Raw genomic sequence first — 21,373 nt, 5'->3', positions numbered from 1 at the left:
CACCCTCTCATGCCTCCCCTGCTACCCACCCTCATAGTAAAACCGTGGGATTACGAAGGTCGGTGGCAGATAAGGGTGCACTCTCTGGCGTTTAAGGGGACTGGCTCATCTTCATATTCTGAATGGAAAAAATAAGTTAGTCTAACCGCCTTCTCCCTACTGTCTGCAGGGCAAAAACAAGCCCTGAGGGGTCCTAACGCCTACAGACTTCTGTTGTCTTTTGACCCATTTAATATGGAAGCGCGCCCCTATGCCTCTTGATGTTTGGGAAATACCTGAACTAACCTCTTGTTAAGAATCCTGAGGGAGGAGGAGGGTTGAGACCAGGGAACACTGAGTACTCTGCCCCTGGGTGGATACCTTTCCCAGGGTTGCCCTAGGGGCTAAGGGCCTTTATGAGGCAATCAAGGGGAATACTGAGGCTGATTTTAGAAGTGCTTTTGTTATTTCCCCACTGCTGTAACACAAGACCATAAGATTCTAAATATACCTGCAAGAGGCCTTCAGGTTTGTGATTTACGAACCTGACTGAAGGCATCAGGTGACAGTTCATTGTGAAGCACAGTATTATACAAGCCAGCAGTCATCCTATGTCAGGAAGGCTAATTTGACTGTTCTGAATAACGTTCATTTCAGTACCCTTTTGCTACTGGCTCCTACAAAGCTGTCAGTAAGAATTAGATGTAATTTATTCTGGGCACTGTAATGTTATAATAAAATTGGTTGGTTTTTTTTCTTCTCCAAAAACAATATCCAGAAAACTGAAGGACATTTAAAAAAATATGTTGTTTTTCATCAACATCAAAGGGATACTTTTCCTCTTATCTTGGTTTATGTTATGGGATAAATTGAAGACTTCCTGCTCATTTGGACTATATTCATTTCACTCCATGCTTTTTCCAGCCCTCAAAATAAAATTAGTCATGAAACTTTCTCTTTCACCCAAGATGGAGTAACAAAGACCAGATCTACAATCCTGCCTAAAACAAAACTATAATTCCAGATGAAGGGTAATGAAACAATGATTTTCAGACATTAAGCATCCGCAATGCAGGACAGGGATCACTGAGGGAGAGGAAACAAACAAGGTGACCCCTACAGCTATCCTAGCTCACTGCCTAGAAAGTGTTTTCAGGCAGTATCACAGGGAGAAGGAACCCAGGTAGAGTCTGGTGGTCTTCCTGAGGTGAGGAGATGGAGCTGAGAGTCCAGGGAGGCCAAGGGAGCTAGAGTTTGTAAGGCAGAGTAGTGGAAAGGAGAGAGCTGGAGAGAGAGAGAGAGAGAGAGAGAGAGAGAGCGAGAGAGAGCGCTAACTCTCTGAAGATCTGTAAAGGGTTCCCCTTGAGTCTTCAGCTCAATACTGACCAGTATACACATGTGAGAAAATTATCCAAGGCTGAAGAAAAAATAACCTAAAAAGATTAGAGGGAAAAATCCCTGGTAATCACATAGCAATAGTTTGTGTTTCCACTAGTTACAGTGGAAAAATCTTGCAAATCATAGAACACCAAGTAGAGTACTCAGAAGGATATTACCTTACCAGTGAAGAAATAGTAGCCCTAGACAAACTGCTGCTCCGATCCTACCTAACAAAGCTTAACACCAAGTTTCAAAGGCATAAAACTGTTTCTAAGTAATTCAACTATGGCATAGAACACAGCTCAAGAATGCTTGTAGGAATAAAAAATATCTAGCCCCCCAAAAAGTCAAATTCAAAATGTCAAGAATCCAATAAAAAATTACCAGGCATGCTAAGAAGCAGGAAAATGTGATCCATAATGAGAAGAAAAATCAAGTAACTAGAAAAGACCCCCAAATGATACAGAGAACAGAACTGGTAAACAAGGACATTAAAACAGTTATTATAACTATATTCAATATGGTCAAGAAGGTAGAGGAAATACTGAGTATGTTAAATAGAGGTATGCAAGAAAATTTTAAAGAAACAATAGCTGATACTTTTCCAGATATAATGAAAACTATAAATTCACAGATCCAAGAAAGTCAACAAACTCAAGCACAAGAAACATGAAGAAAACTACACCAAGGCATATCATCATCAAATCTCTTAGCAACAATGGTAAAGAAAAAAATCTTCAGAGCAGCCTGAGAAAAAAGACGTATCATATACAGAAGAAAAAAAATAAGAATGACAAAGATTTCTTCTCAGAAACAATGGAAGCAAAAAGACAGTGGATGAATAGCATCTTTAAAATACTAGGGGGAAAAAAAAACTTTGAACCTAGAATTCAATAACCACTGAAAATACCTTTCAAATATGAAGGCAAAGTAAAGACTTTCTGAGACATACAAAAGCTGAAGGAATTAAGCTTCAGTAGACTTACACAAGAAGTTGTAAAGAAAGTCCTTTGGGCAGAAGGAAGATGGAAGCTTAATTCTACAGAAAGGAATGAAGAAAACTAAAAAATGTAAATATGGCAATAATAGAAAATATAAATCAATATAAAACAAAATTTAAATTGCTTTGAGAGATAATTGTTTAAAGCAAAAAAAAATATGGTTTGGTTTATAACATATGTAGGAGTAAAATGGATGACTATCATAGCACAAAGTCTGGAAATGGAAATAAACTTTTGTACATTCTCATACTATACATGAAGTGGTATATTATTACTTGAAGGCAGATTGTGTTAAGTTAAAAATGTCGGCTATAAACTCTTAAGTCAACACTAAAACAACAACAGCTAAGACATATAGCTAATAAGATAACTGAAAAACACATTTAAATAACCCACGGATCAAAGAAGTCAAAAGGGAAATTAGAAAGTATTCTGAACTGAATGGAAATGAGAATACATCAAAATTCAGAGGAATACAGCCAAAGCAGTACTTAGGAGGAAATTCAGAAAGCCAAACACTGACAGCTGAATAGGAGAAGGTTCTCAAATTAATGACCTCAGCTTCCACCTTAAGAATCTAGACGAAAAAGTGGAAATTGTATCCAAAATTTAATCATTAAAAACTCGATTAGTCAAAAAGAAGGTAGAGGTCTTCCCTGGTGGCACAGTGGTTGAGAGTCAGCCTGCCGACGCAGGGGACATGGGTTCGTGCCCCGGTCCAGGAAGATCCCACATGCCACGGAGCGGCTGAGCCCATGAGCCATGGCTGCTGAGCCTGCGCGTCCGGAGCCTGTGCTCCGCAACGGCAGAGGCCACAACAGTGAGAGGCCCGCGTACCGCAAAAAAAAAAAAAAAAGAAGGTAGAAAAAGAGGGAATAAAGGACAAAGAACAAATGGGAAATAAAGAAAACAAATAGCAAGATATTTTAAGCCAAATGATATCACAAAACACATTAAATGAAAATGGTTTAAAAATCCCAAATTAAAAGGGATTGTCAGATTGGATTTTTTAAAAAGCCCAATACCAAACTACATGCTTCCTATAAGAAATATACTTTAAATAAAAAGACACAGATAGGTTAAAAGGCTAGAAAAAGATATACCATACTAATACTAGTCAAAAGAAAGCTGGACTGCCTTTATTATTACCAAAGAATATTATTGAGGATAAAGAGAACCATTTCATAATTTCAATTCATTTATGCACCTAATAATAGCTTCATAATATGTGAAACAAAAACTGGTAGACCTGAAAAGATAAATTAGGGAGATATTTCAATACCCCTTTTCAATAACTGATAGACTAAGAGGATAGAAAAAGAAGGAAGGACATGAAAAAATTGAACAATACTGTCAACAAGCTTGAATCAACTGACATAGGAAACTATATTCAACAACAGCAGAAGACATATTCTTTTCTAGTACACACAGCATTTACCAAGATAGACAATATCCTAAACAAGACTCAATAAATTTAAACTGAGTCAAATTATACAAAGTACTGATATTTTCTCTGACCATAACGGGATTGGATTAAAAATCCATAATAGAAAATCTCTAGAAAAGCCTCAAATATTTTGAAACAAAATTACTGCCTCTAAATAAGCAATGGGTCAAAAAGGAAAGCAAAAGGGAAGGTAAAAAGTATTCTGAACTGAACGAAAATGAGAACAGAACTACCAAATTGTAGGATGCTGCTAAACCAGTGCTTAGATGGAAATCTATATCACTAATCACTTATGTTATAAAAGAAAAAAATCCCAAATCAGTGAATTCCACTTCCACCTTAAGAAACAAGAAAAAGAAGAGCAAATTAAATTGAAAGTCAACAGAAGAAAGAAACTGATAAAGAACAGAAATCAGTGAAACAAAAACTACAGAAAAATATCTATGAAAACCAACCAAAAGCTGGTTATTGTTGTCATTGTTTTAAATCAAAAGCTCACTAAAATTGATAAACCTTTAACCAGATTGATCAGAAAAATAAAAGTGAGATCACAAATCACCATTATCAGGAATGAAAGAGGTGGCATAACTACTGATCCTACAAATATTAAAAGTATAATAAGGGAATATTATGAGTAACTTCATGCCAATAACGTCAACTATTTTGATGAAATGGACAAATTCTTTGAAAGACACACTGTCAAAGATCACTCAAGAATAAGCAGATAACTTAAATAGCCCTGTATCTACTAAAGAAATTGAATCTGTAGTGTAACACCCTCCTGCAAAGAAAATTCCAAGCCCAAGCAGTTCCACTGGTGAATCTGACCAAATATTTAAGGAGAAAAAAAAATACCAAACATATATAAACTTTTCCAGAAAATGGAAAAGAAAGGAGTACTTCCTGACTTACTCTATAAGGCCATCATTACCTTGATACCAAAACCAAAAATAGTTATTACAAGAAAAGAAAATTACAGTCCAATATCCCTCATAAACACTGATGTAAAAAAATTATTTTAAAGTGTTAGCAAATAGAATTCAGCAATACATAAAAGAATAATACTTCAAGACCAAGTGGTTTGTCCCAGGAATATAAGGTTGGTTTAACATTCAAAAATCAATCCATGAATCTCACTGTTAATAGTCAAAAAAGAAAAATCAAATGACCATCTCAATAAATGTAGAAAAAGCATTTGACAAATCCTACATCTATTCCTGACAAAAATTCTTAGCAGACTAGGAATAGAAGAGAACCTTACTCAATCTGACAAAGGGTATCTATAAAAAACTAACAGCTAACATTTATATTTAATGAATGCTTTCTTCCTAAGATCAGGAACAAGACAAGGTTTCTAACTCTCATGACTTCTATTCAACTTGTATTAGAGGATCTAGCCAGAGCAATGAGACAAGAAAAAGAAATAAAAAGTATAAAAATTCAAAAGAAAGAAAGAAAACTGCTTCTACTTGCACATCACATAATTGTCTACAGAGAAAATCTGATGAAAGCTACAAGAAAGCTACTAGAACTAATGAGTTTAACAGATTGCAGGGTATAAAGGCAAAAATCAGTTATATTTCTAAATACTAACAATAAAATACCAAAAATTTAAATGTAAAAAACCATACTATTTATAATACTATAAAACTACTATACACTTACGGATAAATTTGACAAAATATTATAGTCCTGTATATTGAAAACTATAAATATTGCTGAAAAAAATTAACGAAGACATAAATAAATAGAGTGATATACTCTGTTCAAAGATTGGAAGACTCAATATTGTTAACGTCTCAATTCTCCTTAAAGTGATGTATACATCAGTGCAACCCACATTCCCAGCAGGCTTTTCGTAGTAATTGACAAGTTGATTTTAAAACGTATCTAGAATGCAACGGACTTAAAATAGCCAGAACAACTTTGAAATAGGTGTAGAAATTTAGAGGAGTAACACTACATGATTTCAAGGCATATTAGAAAGCTATAGTAACTTAGACAGTGTGGTACAAAGGTAGACAAACAGATCAATAGAAATGAATTGAGTATCCATTAGTAGAACCATACATGAATGGTCAATTGATTTTTGACAAAAGTGCAAAGGCAATTCAATGGATAGAATTTTTCACAAACGATCCTAGAATAATTGGATATCCACACACAAAGAAAGTACCTCAATCCATACCACACACATCCACAAAAGTTAACTCAAAATGGATCATAGATATAAACTAACACCTAGAAGAAAACATATATGATATCTAGAAGAAAACACAAAGAAAACTCTTTGTGATCTTGGATTAGGCAAAGATTTTCTTAAATACAACATCAAAAGCATGATTCATAAAAGAAAAATTTGATAAGTGGTATTTCATCAAAATTAAGACTTTCTGCTCTTCACAAGTCACTGTGAAGACAATGAGAAGACAAACACAGAAAAAAAATCTTTGCAAATGACATATCTGATAAAGGACTTGTATCTGAAAATTCAATAATAAGAAAAAAACCAACTTGATTTTTTAAATGGGCAAATAATTTTAATAGACATTTTACCATGCAGATATATGGATAGCAAATAAGCACATGAAAAGATGTTGAGCATCATTTGTCAAAAGGAAAATGCAATTTTGCAGTACACAGTTCTTAGAACAACTAAAATTAAAGATTAACTACATTAACTATTGACAAAGATGTGTAGGCACTGGAATGCATACTGCTGGTGTGAATGTAACAGGGTACAATCACTTTGGAAAACAGTTTGCCAATTTCTTTAAAAGTTATACACATATCATACAGCCTAGCAATTCCACTCCTTGGTATTTTTTATCCAACACACCTGAAAGCCTATAGCTACACAAAGACTTGTGTATGTATATTCATAACAGCTTTATTTGTAATAGCCTCAAAACTTTTGGAAACAGCTCAGATGTCCATTAATTGATGAATGGATAAACGAAATGTGTTATATCCATATAATAGATACTACTCAGAAATAAAATAATCTACTGATACATGTAACATGGATTAATGGTAATATAATTATTCTGAGTGAAGGAAGGCAGAAAAAAGCATAACTACTGTATGAATCTATTTATATGAAATTCTAGAAAATGCAAACTAAGCTATTATGACAGAAAGCAGATCAGTAGGTGCCTGGGGATGAGGAAGTGGGGTACAGGAAGTGGTGGAATAGAGACTAACAAATGTGTATGAGAAAACTTTAGCTGGGGAGGACAATATTCATTATCTTGACTGTGGTGATGGATGGCTTCACGGGTATAATATGTGTGATGTGAAGATACCAAATTGTACATTTTACATATGTAAAGTTTACTGTGTATAAATTATACTTCAATAAAGCTGTAAAAAACAAAATCAGGTATGATCACCCATGTGTCAGTCATGTAGTTTCTCCCAGTTGACTTTTGCTATTAACTGTCAAGCTAGATACGCTATATCTATCCCATTTGAACCAACAACCTTGCAGTTTTCTGGTAACAGTCAAGTTTTCCCTAAAAATGTGTTGCTTTTCTTCAGCACTGTGTGAGTTAACTTTACAAATGTCCTTTATTGAAGGGAGTCAACCAAGGAGTGAAATAGGAAGTTATAAGGTTCTAAACTGATGCACTCTGAGGGGGGGAAGGGGGGAGGCGGGTGGTGATGGTGGCTGGGATAATGGAATATAGACGTGGAAGGCAAAGAAGGAAGTGGTACAAGAAGAGGAAGGACAAAGAATCAGTGAAACAGAGAGGTGGAATGATAGGAAGGAAAGGAAAAAGATCGGAAATAAAAAGAGAAAGTGAGTGAGCAACCAGGTTCTCCTTTGTTCTTTTATCTTTTTATCACACTAGGATGTTTCTGATGTCCCTGGATAGATAACAAATACCTGAATTACTTTCACACACTGTACAGTGATTTAGAATAGTAATATTAGAAACTAAATTAATTTATCTTAGAGAAAAGTATCAGCTACCAAGTCAAACAATGACAGAGTATTTTCCTTGGTTGTCTGGATATCTTGCAAGGTGAGGCTCCACCAAACAATTTATATGACTCTAGGGTCATCTCCAGATCAATGTTTCTGGTAATATTTTAATTCCTTATGTTGTATGCAATCATGGTGCGACATATTGAACCCAGCTAGAGTTGGTCACAGTGGTGGAGCAAGAGCAAAAATTATACTATAACTATTTGGTGAAGGCTTGCTATATGAGCCCGATTCCTCCAGCCCCAACTTTGAATGTGAAAATTAAATCAGTTTTATTTTCCTCTTCAGAAGGTACATTCAAAATAAATCCACATTTGTATTTAGAAGCAAGAAATGGTCTATAGAAATCATAAGATTTTCCTACCTTGACAAAAATTGTTGAATTGCATTCTTGCAATGCCTCCATTAAACTAATCACATGGAGACACACCATTTCTACCATCTGAAACAACAAACAGGAAAATCAATTCCACTCAAGGTGATACGGAAACAGTCTGCAGCCACATGCCCTGTGCCCATGAGGACATTCTGCACAACAACCAGAGGTATTTACTCCTCTCTAAAACTTCAACCAGAAACTGAATTTTATAAGCTGCAGAGGTTTCGCAGTTGCCATGCCTTCCTCATCTAACTTGGGGCTGCCAATGAATTCAGGTATCAATCTCACTAATCTGCACCACTCTGCGATTCACACCAGAGGATAAACGGTTTCTGCTTCCTTCATTTCCAACTGCAGAACTCTTGGGCTTTGGTCTTTTCTCCATCTTGATCGATCCTTTCTCCACAGTTTCTTCACTTGGAGTGGCTGTTTCATTTATTGCACCATCTGTGTTTGAGGCTTTATTCTCCGTGGAACAAGGCAGTCATATTTACGACAGTTTAAAAATACCATAGAAATGATACCCCTCATCAGAAATCCCTGTGGCTAGATTTTAAACACTCCAGGGGGGAATTTTACCAGACTGGCTTATGTAGTTTAACAAAATTTTCAGAATTTAAAATTAATTCAAATTCATTTGTAACACCATTTGTACAAGATTCACCAGTAACAAATTCATTTCCAACATTTGAATATTAAGAGACATTTGGAGGAGAGGTATTAATGGTATCAAAAAACTAGCAACAATAGAAGGAAACTCTGAATCTCTAGTTTAAATTTAAGGTCCCAGTTTCATCGTCTGCAGAAGAGCAGAATAGAATACTTGACCTCCAAGTGCTTCTTCAGTCCCAGACTCTATGATCTAATGAATGTAATTATCTATGCGGTGGTCAGAACTGTTGGTGTACCCTAAAGTTTCCACATAAATTTCCTTTAAGTTGAATTCAAACATCTCTCTCCATACAGAACTGCCTTATAATATCTGTTTCTCTAAAGAAAAGAAAGTGCTTCCCTAAAGGAAAAATATAATCCCCTTTCCAGTTACAACAAAAAGAAAATATTTCTTAGACTAATATTTAATCAGTCAAAACCATTCCAGCATGCATTGGTGGACAGTGAATTGTTGGGTTTCTGGGCACATTGGAATCATCATTATGGCATTCTTCCAGGCCCCTTGCCCTTCACAGATAAGAATTCTACTGATGAAGCCCCCATAACCAAGACACTGGATGCTGCTTTCCCAGCTGAGAATCTTCCTCCAAATTAGCAAACTAAACCAAAGGACTCCCTTGTAAATTCCTTCCATACACCCTCCAATCTTGACTCCGTAGGACTAAGCAAAGCTTGTTCAATGAAGTGGGCTCATGCTATCCATACCTCAGATATTTTCCAACAAGGTGAGCCATCCACATTAAAATGGAACTGGATTTGAAGATTGAGGAGCTTAGGTCCTCAGAGGGCAACTCAAAATGGTGAGACTCTTTTCAGCTTTGGGCCCTAAGTAGAATTAACCCGTACAGTCAATCTGCTCTTAAACACCACAAAGAGATGACTTAACTGGCTGTGGTTTTTCCAAATTGCCTTAGAATCCAAAAATAATATAAATCTCCCTCCTCACTCTCTGACTTTATAGCACAAGACAACTCTTAAAGGTAGAAGTTTCACATAAATTTCCTTTGGCACTAGGCAGAGAAAACAAAAATGGTTTTTACTGAATTTATTTGTTTGCATTGTTTTTCATCAAAATTATTATGCGGGTAGAACATCCAGGTTATAATGTAAAAATTCACCAATCCATTTCTGTACTGTTACAACTGAGGTTTTTAAAAACACATGTAAGGTGAGGACTGAGAGTGGTTTTTGAGATTCTGTCCAAGAGGGGAAACTCCTTTGTGAACTCACCACTTTGTTATGGGCCATCAGCTGAAGGATGCTGGGTGTCACCCTACTCCAAAATTCTAGTGCTGTCAGTATCGCTGCGAAGCTGAATTCATTCTGACTTTGAACATTTGTAGCTACAGCACTTTGTTCGCAATAAACGGTCCAGAGCTGAGCAAAGATAAATGCATGGAAAAGAGAACACATGTGCAACACGGAGGTCTGAAAAGGAAGAAAACAGGGAACCATTACATTCTAGTGGGCTGCGGTGCTCCAAGGAGCCCTCTCCGCACGGCTTTGGCTTTCCAAGGAGCACAGCCAAAGTACATGTAATTCAAGTGATCCAAGGCTGGAGGAGTTGTCTCCAAGTTACAATCTCATGATTCATCACCTCCAAACAATCTGCTCTTCACTCAGTTAGTGGGAGTGCGCTTAGAGACCAAGCATCTTTTCAGAGAGAAGGCACCTTAGTTTGCAGGATAAATCTACCCACCCCCTTGCCCTTTCATGAAACTGACGTTCCTATCCCTACACTAGATTAGGAAGAACAATCATTTTAGGGTGTTTGCTGATCTGTAACATGGGGATAACAGTACCCTCCTAAAAGAGTTGTAGTTAGGAGTAAATGAGGTGATATACATGAACGCACTGCCCAGCACTTAATCATTATACTACTATTAGTCGTGACAGCAGTAGCAGCAGCAGCAAAGATAGTACTCCTGACTAGTAGTGAGTACTGACAGTACTCCTGACTAGTAGTGAGTACGGATAGTATTCCTGACTAGTAGTGAGTACTGATAGTATTCCTGACTAGTACTGAGTACTGACAGTATTCCTGACTAGTAGTGAGTACTGATAGTATTCCTGACTAGTAGTGAGTACTGACAGTACTCCTGACTGGTAGTGAGTACTGATAGTATTCCTGACTAGTAGTGAGTACTGACAGTACTCCTGACTAGTAGTGAGTACGGATAGTATTCCTGACTAGTAGTGAGTACTGATAGTATTCCTGACTAGTACTGAGTACGGATAGTATTCCTGACTAGTAGTGAGTACGGATAGTATTCCTGACTAGTAGTGAGTACTGACAGTATTCCTGACTAGTAGTGAGTACTGACAGTACTCCTGACTGGTAGTGAGTACTGATAGTACTCCTGACTGGTAGTGAGTACTGACAGTATTCCTGACTGGTAGTGAGTACTGATAGTATTCCTGACTAGTAGTGAGTACTGATAGTATTCCTGACTAGTACTGAGTATGGATAGTATTCCTGACTAGTAGTGAGTACTGATAGTATTCCTGACTAGTAGTGAGTACTGACAGTATTCCTGACTAGTAGTGAGTACTGACAGTATTCCTGACTGGTAGTGAGTACTGACAGTACTCCTGACTGGTAGTGAGTACTGATAGTATTCCTGACTAGTAGTGAGTACTGATAGTACTCCTGACTGGTAGTAAGTACTGACAGTACTCCTGACTAGTAGTGAGTACTGACAGTATTCCTGACTAGTAGTGAGTACTGATAGTACTCCTGACTAGTAGTAAGTACTGATAGTACTCCTGACTAGTAGTGAGTACTGACAGTACTCCTGACTAGTAGTGAGTACGGATAGTATTCCTGACTAGTAGTGAGTACGGATAGTATTCCTGACTGGTAGTGAGTACGGATAGTACTCCTGACTGGTAGTGAGTACTGACAGTATTCCTGACTGGTAGTGAGTACTGATAGTACTCCTGACTAGTAGTGAGTACGGATAGTATTCCTGACTAGTAGTGAGTACTGATAGTACTCCTGACTGGTAGTAAGTACTGACAGTACTCCTGACTAGTAGTGAGTACTGACAGTATTCCTGACTAGTAGTGAGTACTGATAGTACTCCTGACTAGTAGTAAGTACTGATAGTACTCCTGACTAGTAGTGAGTACTGACAGTACTCCTGACTAGTAGTGAGTACGGATAGTATTCCTGACTAGTAGTGAGTACGGATAGTATTCCTGACTGGTAGTGAGTACGGATAGTACTCCTGACTGGTAGTGAGTACTGACAGTATTCCTGACTGGTAGTGAGTACTGACAGTACTCCTGACTAGTAGTGAGTACGGATAGTATTCCTGACTAGTAGTGAGTACTGATAGTATTCCTGACTAGTACTGAGTACGGATAGTATTCCTGACTAGTAGTGAGTACTGACAGTATTCCTGACTAGTAGTGAGTACGGATAGTATTCCTGACTGGTAGTGAGTACTGACAGTATTCCTGACTAGTAGTGAGTACGGATAGTATTCCTGACTAGTAGTGAGTACTGACAGTATTCCTGACTGGTAGTGAGTACTGACAGTATTCCTGACTAGTAGTGAGTACGGATAGTACTCCTGACTAGTAGTGAGTACTCATAGTACTCCTGACTAGTAGTGAGTACTGACAGTATTCCTGACTAGTAGTGAGTACTGACAGTACTCCTGACTAGTAGTGAGTACTGACAGTATTCCTGACTGGTAGTGAGTACTGACAGTACTCCTGACTAGTAGTGAGTACTGATAGTATTCCTGACTGGTAGTGAGTACTGACAGTACTCCTGACTGGTAGTGAGTACGGATAGTATTCCTGACTAGTAGTGAGTACGGATAGTATTCCTGACTGGTAGTGAGTACAGATAGTATTCCTGACTGGTAGTGAGTACTGACAGTACTCCTGACTAGTAGTGAGTACGGATAGTATTCCTGACTAGTAGTGAGTACAGATAGTATTCCTGACTAGTAGTGAGTACGGATAGTACTCCTGACTAGTAGTGAGTACTGACAGTATTCCTGACTGGTAGTGAGTACTGACAGTACTCCTGACTGGTAGTGAGTACGGATAGTATTCCTGACTAGTAGTGAGTACGGATAGTATTCCTCACTAGTAGTGAGTACGGATAGTATTCCTCACTAGTAGTGAGTACGGATAGTATTCCTGACTAGTAGTGAGTACGGATAGTACTCCTGACTAGTAGTGAGTACTGACAGTACTCCTGACTAGTAGTGAGTACGGATAGTATTCCTGACTAGTAGTGAGTACGGATAGTATTCCTGACTAGTAGTGAGTACGGATAGTTTTCCTGACTAGTAGTGAGTACTGATAGTATTCCTAACTAGTACTGAGTACGGATAGTATTCCTAACTAGTAGTGAGTACTGATAGTATTCCTGACTAGTATAAGTACTGATAGTATTCCTAACTTGTATAAGTATTGATAGTATTCCTAACTAGTAGTAAGTACAGATAGTATTCCTAACTAGTAGTGAGTACTGATTGAGTAGGCACCTATAATGTCCCAGACACTGTGGTAAAGACTTTTTATAGATCACCTCCATAATTCTCAAACCATTTCATCTATTTTACAGATGAAAACCTGGAGCTCAGAGAGGTTAAGTAACTTTTTCAATGTCACAGAATTACAAAGTACCATCATTAGGAATCAAACACAGATTGGGTTGAAATATTAGGAACTGACTGCCTAATTCCTTTTGCAAACATCATTCAGGTCATTTGGATGGGTGCTCTATTTGATTTCAGAATAAATTTATCACAGGTCAGCTTGCCCTGGCCTACATCCCAGCTGTTCCCAAACCTGCCGTGACCTCCTAGAATTTGCCTGAGCTCTGTGAGGGGACCTTGTCTCCTCCTAACTGATTAGTACCAGTGTGTCTACTTTGCTTGTATAGGCTCATGATTGATGCTTGCCTTGGATTGACTTTATTCTCTTAAGCACATCATCTGGCTCGACAATTTATAAGTTCCTCTGTGTAAGTGATTCCAACATATACTTTGGTGAGTTTCCAACTGGCCTTATTTTCATTTTGTACTTTCATATATCTCTAGAGATTTAAGCTGAAAGGCAGTACATAAAAAATTAGAGTGTAAATTTTCCTCCTCTTCATATTTGGTTCTAAAAACTGATCACAGAATTTTTATTATATTTCTATCCTTGTACTGCTCTTCATTACTTTGAGACAGAAATGCCTAGGAAGCTAACTCTTGCTTGCCTCCATAATTTATCTTCATAAAAGTAAACCGAAAAACAATTTAGGGGGAAGAAAAGACAGTCTGGGAATTTGAACAACTTTCAATAAGGCATTAGCACAAAGTTGCTTTCCTAGCATCCACAGGAGGGCAAGTGATAAGATGCATTTTCTTCTCAGAAGAAACATAATTGGCTGATAAGGGTTTCCATTAGCAATTTTGATGCATATGGTTTTAATCTTGCAGAAATCACTTACCTTTGATTGCTCTGGAAATCCAATCAGGATAACAATAAGATGATCTGCAATATGGGAACCTGCATCCAGAGGTATTGGCAGGCAGGGAAAGGAGGCATTTGGACACACTGCATTATGAGTGAGGGAACCCAGAAGCAGCCAGGACAGCAGCCGGATGTGAGAGACACACTCAATGAATTCTTTTGGTCTATTAGGGAGGAAGGAAGTGTTAGAGATGTTTTTGTGTTTTCGGTTTCGTTGGGTGCTTAACAAACGCTTATTGATGGAGGGGTTTAAAAGTATGGTCTTGTAGGCAGTTATATGAAGTAAAACACCAAAGCAACAAAGTGAGAACAAAATGATAAATCTGTTTTTCTTGTTTTGCACTCTAATCCTGGATCTTAGCTGTTTGAGCAAACAGAAGCCTTTGGCGACACAGGATTAAAAATCATTCTTCCACAAACCTGGCTGTCATTCTGACTAGCTTCTCTTTCTAAACTCTTTCCTTTCTTCTCATTAGAAAGTCCTCGGATATCCCCACCAGAAGGGAAGGAATAGAAGAGGAGATAAAATACACAGCCACCCACATTCCTGTTCTCCAGTAATTTTCTCCCCCTGCCCCCCTTACACCCCACTCCAAACCTTTCCTCTAGCCAGGAAGCTGCCCATGCAAGATGGCAGGTCAAGCCTGCTCCAAGGTCCCAAGTAAACTAGCCCACGGCCACCTCTCTCTTCTCAGCCTCCCTTATGGGCAGGGTGAGGGGCTCATGCCTCCTTGAACTCTGTTTCATCTCTGATGTAGATTCTGTTCAAGCTATAATCTAAGCTCCTTGAAGGCAGAAGCTATGTAAGTGCACAAATAAATACCTATCAATTTACTTAACTAGTGGAAATTAAGAGTTAAAGTGATAGTTCTAAGCTCCAAGTTTTCATCATCCATCAGGATGACTGAGGTCTTTGTAGGAGGGCAACTTTTATTGTCAGCATGTCATGAAGTACTCGTGTTCAAAAATGCTGCCAGGTCAGCAAAGAAGTATGGAAATTGGTCTCAACTCCCATCTCCCTAACCAATCATATTCTATTCTCATAGATCTTCAATGCATTCAGTAGCTCTTACTGAGCCCCAGGAGACTCAGGGGTGTTTCCTGCCTCGTGGCCTGAATAATAAGGGTCTTACCCTTGTTGCATTGCAGAAGGGGGATGATAGAGCCAAGGCAGATAGCGAATCACAGCTTTGTTATCTCTGTGGTTGCCCCGTGAGATTTCCATGGCTGCAATCTGAGCCAGCCCAACTTTGAGATGGCCACCAAAGGTATCTTCATGCAGAGGCTGGGAACATGTCTTCATGTGGCTCTACAAAACCAAGTGGTATTTTGTGACTTTGGCAGAGTAACTGGGGATGTTCCAGGGCACTCTTTAAAGAAGATCAGGTTGTCATTTCCACACCTTCTATCACCACTCCCAAGCATACAACCCATTTAAACTTCTTCAGGGGCTTCCCATTGTTCTTAGGATAAAGGGGAAAAACATTCCTTAGCATGGCCTAAACAATCTGGAATGATCTAGATACTGCGGATTTCTGCATCTTACCGCTTCATCCCTGTGGTCCAGCTACACTGGCTCTCCATGTTCCCTTCCATCACTGGCCTTTGCGTATGCTGTTCTCTCTCCCTGAAATACTGTTTCTGCCTCTCTTCGCCTAATCAACCCTATTCATTGTTCAGATTTTAGCTCAAGGGTCACCCCCTCCAGGAAGCCTTCCCTGACCTACTTTAGGAGCCTTCCTAACCTCCCTGGTAGGTCATATCACCCTATTAGAAGCTCTCATGCTGCTGTCTACCTCTTCTTCATAGCAGTTGTGAAAGTCACAATTTCACTTTAGTTTGTATGAAATTTTCATTACAATTGGCCATCGCTGCCAGACTATAAAGGAGGGCAGCCATTGTGTCTGTTTTTGCTGATCATCACATCCTTAAATGCCTAGAACAGTGTCAGGCATGTTATTGGTACTCAATACATACTAGTTGAATTAATTCAGAAAAATTTCGTTGCTCAGTGTGGCTTAGTGGAAAGAGCACTGAACTGGGAGTTGAGAACTAGGTTCTAGACCCAGCTCTGTCCTAACAGTCACATGGCCTTAGCTAAGCCACTTGCCACTTGACCTTTCTGATCTGTTTCCTAATATGTAAAATCAGAGGGTTGGATTATGTCTACAGTCCCTAACCTTTTGGTCATCATGGATCCTTCTGATTATTTTTCTCTGTATTTTGGAAGTGGCTATAAAACTATTTAGGTAATATTGTTTCCTCTTCAGACATCAAAGTGGTTTCAGCGTGGGCAACTAGATTCAGCGATCAGTAACATGTGCGTGAGCAAACACTAGGGGAGCTTACTCAGAAATGACTGGATTTGGATATTGTGAGAGATCATCAATTTAAATTTCGATTCTACTCTCCACAGAGCATTTGCAAGTCTATCCCTATCCCAAGAAACACTTGGATCATCTGAGCAGAGTCTGGAAACTGAGTTGGGTGCTGAAGGGACTGTAGTTTTAACTGATGAACTTCTGGGACGACTAGATCCTGTTTATCAAAAAGCCACATTTAGTGCTGGACTGCAATCTGGCTGCTCATCGGGCCATGTCTGGCTCCTCTTCTGCTCTTTGTCCGGGGCCTTCCTCAAACCTCTGGACTATCAATCTTTTAGCTCCCTAGTCTTCTCGCGGCAGGGAAGTTGACTTGCATCAGCAATTCATTCCACCCTGCAAAGCAATCAATATCCTCAACAACCTCACTGGGATTTTATCCATATACAAATTAAATGTTGTTCTGTCTTTAATTATTTTCTGGAAGGAGATAGCTTTAATGCAGATAAAACCCATAAACAACTTATGTTTGCATAAAGTGTATATTTCATACAAACGAAAGTTTACAAAAGTGTCTTCACATGCATTATTTCACACCAAACCTTGGAACGGGCAGCAAAGGTAGGTTGATTTAGGTGGGTTTATTAGACTTCCTTTGCTAAGGAGGAAACTGAGGCTCAGGGTAGTTAAATGTGTGGCACAGTGAAAAGAGAATGGATTGGGAGTCACTACAGTCTTAGGTCACCCCTGTCTCCACCACTTAGCAGTAGCGTGAACTTGAGCAAATGACTGCACCACCTTAGGCCTCAGTGTCTACATTGGTAAAATGGGAATATTTTACAATAGGGGTATTGTGAGAATTGAATAAATGGCAAAAGTAAAGGTATGCACAGAACTGGAGCCGCCATGGAAATATCCTTTCCTTTCTTCACTCCCTCTTCACAGAGGTGGAACTCGGTTCTTCAGAATCCCAGGACATGGGCTCATTCAACAGTGCCACCACGGCCTCTCCAGGTAATGATAAATTTCCATGCAGCCTGCTTAATTTCCTAAAAATGCCTCTCCGTCTCGCTAACCTGAGGGATGAGGGGACGCAGGCCCTCTTACCTTCAGTTTGGTCAGCGTGTGCATGTCTGCCACGAAGTCCAGCACGTCGCTGATGTACTGCCGCGCGCACTCCATCGCCGCCGTCCCGCACTGAAACACACAGAAGGACACGGCGGGGCGCGCGCTCTGAGTCACGGCCTACACTTTTGCCCTGACTGCAGTGATTGTCTCGCTCTGGTTTCACGCTGTTTACTAATGAGTTGTTTCGTTTTCTGGATTTCTGATTCACTTCGTTACTCTCAGCCATAGCCTGTGATTGTCTGCCCCAACTTTGGACAAAAATTAATAAAAAGGTTTGTGGTGGAGAACAAATGGGATGGCCTAGGGAAGACAGGGTTTACAGGCTTTTTTCCACTGGGTCATTGAATTGATTTTGTTTGCTTGTTTTTAAACTGGTTGGTATATAAAGATTTAGCCTATGTAAAAGTCATTAGTATCGGTCTTCATGACATGAATCACCTCAAAACAACAGTCACACTTTATCACTCCAGGGAGTCTTAGACACACAAAAAATATGTACCACCAAATTCTACCACCATAATCTTAGATGTCTTTCTCTATCAAAAAAAAAAGGACATAAACAAATACCATGTTTGTTGAAAGAGTCAAAAATTCTTATATTCAAGCACTTACAACTTCTTATACATAGTAGGTACACTATTAAAGAGATAAATCTATCATTGTTGAATTCGTGCTAGGGATAATTAAAGAAACAAAATGGTCATATTCCCCACATACTAGCAGCGTGTTTGAGAAGTTTTAAAGGAAAAAAAAGCATACTTGTGTTTCAGTTTATTAAATGGAATAAACCTGCTCTCTCAGGGCAATGCAGTGAATTTAGGATTATAAACAAAGAAAAGGAAAATGGACAGACAGGCTGCTACATCAAAGCTGTATGAGAGAACCCATACATAAGACTGGATATAATGTGGATCAAAAGCAGGCCCTCTTTGAAGCCATCTGAATACTATGCTAAGGCCTTTCTTAGCTTTCTTTAAGAAAATCTGGAACATTATATACTTAACTAGCTAACCCAGTGGCTCTCATTTTCCCATATTCATGTAAATCTGCACAGCACTGAACTATATCACCTTCTATCTCTTCTAGAATGTTACGCCTGTCAGTTCCTCTGACAGGATAACAAACAGTAAAATAAGGTCATTGGCGGTTCTGTCAAGAGTGTTTTCCAAGCATTTCATATGTTTTAAGGTTTTCTTCTTTTAATTTAAATCAAGTGAAGGAATTATAAAAGGTTATTGTGCTCCTGCTTTGGGAATATTAGTCCCTAGTGCAAGAAAGGATTTCCCCCCCAGTTTATTCCATTTTCTCTGACCTTTCACATGTCATGCAAATAAGAGCATATACTCTGCTCCTGAATTTCTTGAAAGGGATTTGTTTCTTTCACAGGCAATATTTTATACCATTTCAACTAGGCAAATGTCACAGAAAATAATTACTTGGAGCATTATTCAATATTTGTCTTTTACTTTTGAATTTCAAAAAATGAGAAGCAAGAATTTACTATTACCAGTTACTTTTGCTCTAGAGACAGTAACTACATCTAATAAAAGGCTTAAAATACACTTTCTAGTCAGGATAACTTCAGTGAGCCATCTACACTTATAAAACAAAGCATATAATTTCCAATCTCCCCCCTTTTTTCTTTTACTTTGCAAAACATAAGTATAACCTTAGTGTGTTATTTTAAAAAACCAAAAAACATAAAGAGTCTAGCTCAACTTGTTTCAAAAGACTTATGTTTATTTCAGTGGCAAAACTGATGATAAAGGAGTTGAAAACATACTCTAATCTCAAAAACATGAATTGAAGTGAACCATATCCAATTCTTTCTCAAAACTTGTATCTGATTTTAAAGTTACATTTCTTACATTATAAAGATAACACGTGTTCGATGTAGAAACCTTGGAAAATATAAATTAATAAAAAGAAAAAGAAAAATCACCATAATCCTAATTCCTGCTCTCCACCTCTGAGACAGCCACTGTTAATATTTCCAAATATTTTTTAATGCATATAACACACACACATATATAATTTTTATAAGATTGAGATAACTTTTTTCTAACCTGCTTTTTAATTAAATTCATCATAAGCATTTTCTAATTAATTAAATATTCTTTGAAAGTTTGATTTGGTCCACATAATAGTCTATCTTATAGATGTACTTTATTTTATTTAAATAATACCCTAATGTTGCACATTAATTTTGTTTCCATATTTTTGCTATTTTAAATGCTACTTTAATAACTATACTTGTAGATAATTCTTTATGTGCTTGTAGATAATTCTATATTTAATTACTTTCTCAAACATATTCCTAGAAGTAGATTGTCAACTCTTTTTCAGCAAAGCTGACTATCACCAGTAGCTTATAAGAATGCTTGTTTCGGGCTTCCCTGGTGGCGCAGTGGTTGAGAGTCCGCCTGCCGATGCAGGGGACGCGGGTTCGTGCCCCGGTCCGGGAGGATCCCACATGCTGCGGAGCAGCTGGGCCCGTGAGCTGTGGCCGCTGAGCCTGCGCGTCCGGAGCCTGTGCTCCGCAACGGGAGAGGCCACCACAGTGAGAGGCCCGCATACGGCAAAAAAAAAAAAAAAAAAAAGAATGCTTGTTTCACTTCATCATCAGTAAGTTTCTTTGTTAAGAAAAACCTGCTGATTTGCTGGCTGATTTTAATTTTTCTGTTTTCTATATTTTATGTTACTTTACAGTTCACTGATTGCTACTGAGGGTGAAAGGCTTATTTTGAATGGCTTATTGGTCATTGGAAAGGGTTCTATATGTAGAGCTAAAACTGTTGCCGTTGTGTTGTTTTGGAATATTTGTCTTTTGTTGATTTCAATAAACCTTTATATATTAGGGATATTATTTTTTAGCTATCGCATAGGTAGCAAATATTGAGTTTTAGAGAATTAAATAAGGAAACAAGTGAGTGCTGGGCAGAGACTGGATAGCTACTCACAGAACCATTTTTCTTCTTCCCTAGGATGCACTAGACTGCATTTCCCATCCTCCTTTGCAGTCGGGTGTGGCGGAGTGACTGAGTTCTAGCCAATGGAACGCGAGTAGGAGAAATGTGCACCACTTTTAGACCTGGCCCATGAAAACGTTCCATGTACCATATTCCCTTCTCTTTCCCCAACCACCAGCTGATTGCAGAGGACTGCACATGACAGAAGAAACCTGATCCCCAAGTGCTCATGTGGAAGTCCTCTTCCCTTTGTTAATCAGGCCCCCCTTTAAACTTCACTTGAGCAAACAATAAACTTTTTTGGAGCTAAGTTGCTAAGAACTGGAATTTTATCTCATAGCATCTTGCATTACCCCAACTATTGTTCAAGAACCTTTAAAAAAAAACCCAGAATCTATTAATCTACTCCTAGAAATCTATTATAAAGAAATAGTCTAAAATATGAACAAAGATTTAAGCACAAAGATGTTTATCACACATTAGTTACAATTACAGAATACTGAAAATAATGAAACTATCCAACAATAAGTAGTGTTTGTTAATAGTATTTTTTTACTTTTAGCTGTATTTTATTTTTTTATTGACATGCTTGACATATAATGATGTAAATTTAAGGTGT

The 21,373-nt window shown here is 38.2% G+C and overlaps 1 protein-coding gene across 4 annotated transcripts in view; it reads right to left on the bottom strand.

Moving 5' to 3' along the window:
* Positions 1-21,373, bottom strand: part of UNC79 (unc-79 homolog, NALCN channel complex subunit) — a gene marked incomplete at its 3' end in the record, with an annotated part of 213,226 nt that overhangs the window by 4,147 nt on the left and 187,706 nt on the right. For all 4 annotated transcript variants that reach the window (XM_082619521.1, XM_082619522.1, XM_082619523.1 and 1 more), the window contains 5 exons: positions 17,765-17,854; positions 15,470-15,645; positions 14,314-14,500; positions 10,080-10,277; positions 8,163-8,240 (listed from right to left, as the gene is read on the bottom strand). In XM_082619521.1, coding sequence (XP_082475647.1) covers positions 8,163-8,240; positions 10,080-10,277; positions 14,314-14,500; positions 15,470-15,645; positions 17,765-17,854 — 729 coding nt within the window. The remainder of the gene's footprint in view (positions 1-8,162; positions 8,241-10,079; positions 10,278-14,313; positions 14,501-15,469; positions 15,646-17,764; positions 17,855-21,373) is intronic.

This window comes from Mesoplodon mirus, assembly GCF_964341445.2.
Source record: "Mesoplodon mirus genome assembly, chromosome: 4".
Taxonomy (NCBI): Eukaryota; Metazoa; Chordata; class Mammalia; order Artiodactyla; family Ziphiidae; genus Mesoplodon; species Mesoplodon mirus.
The sequence above is the reverse complement of the archived record's forward strand: the minus strand, read 5'-3'. Positions and strand labels throughout refer to the sequence as shown.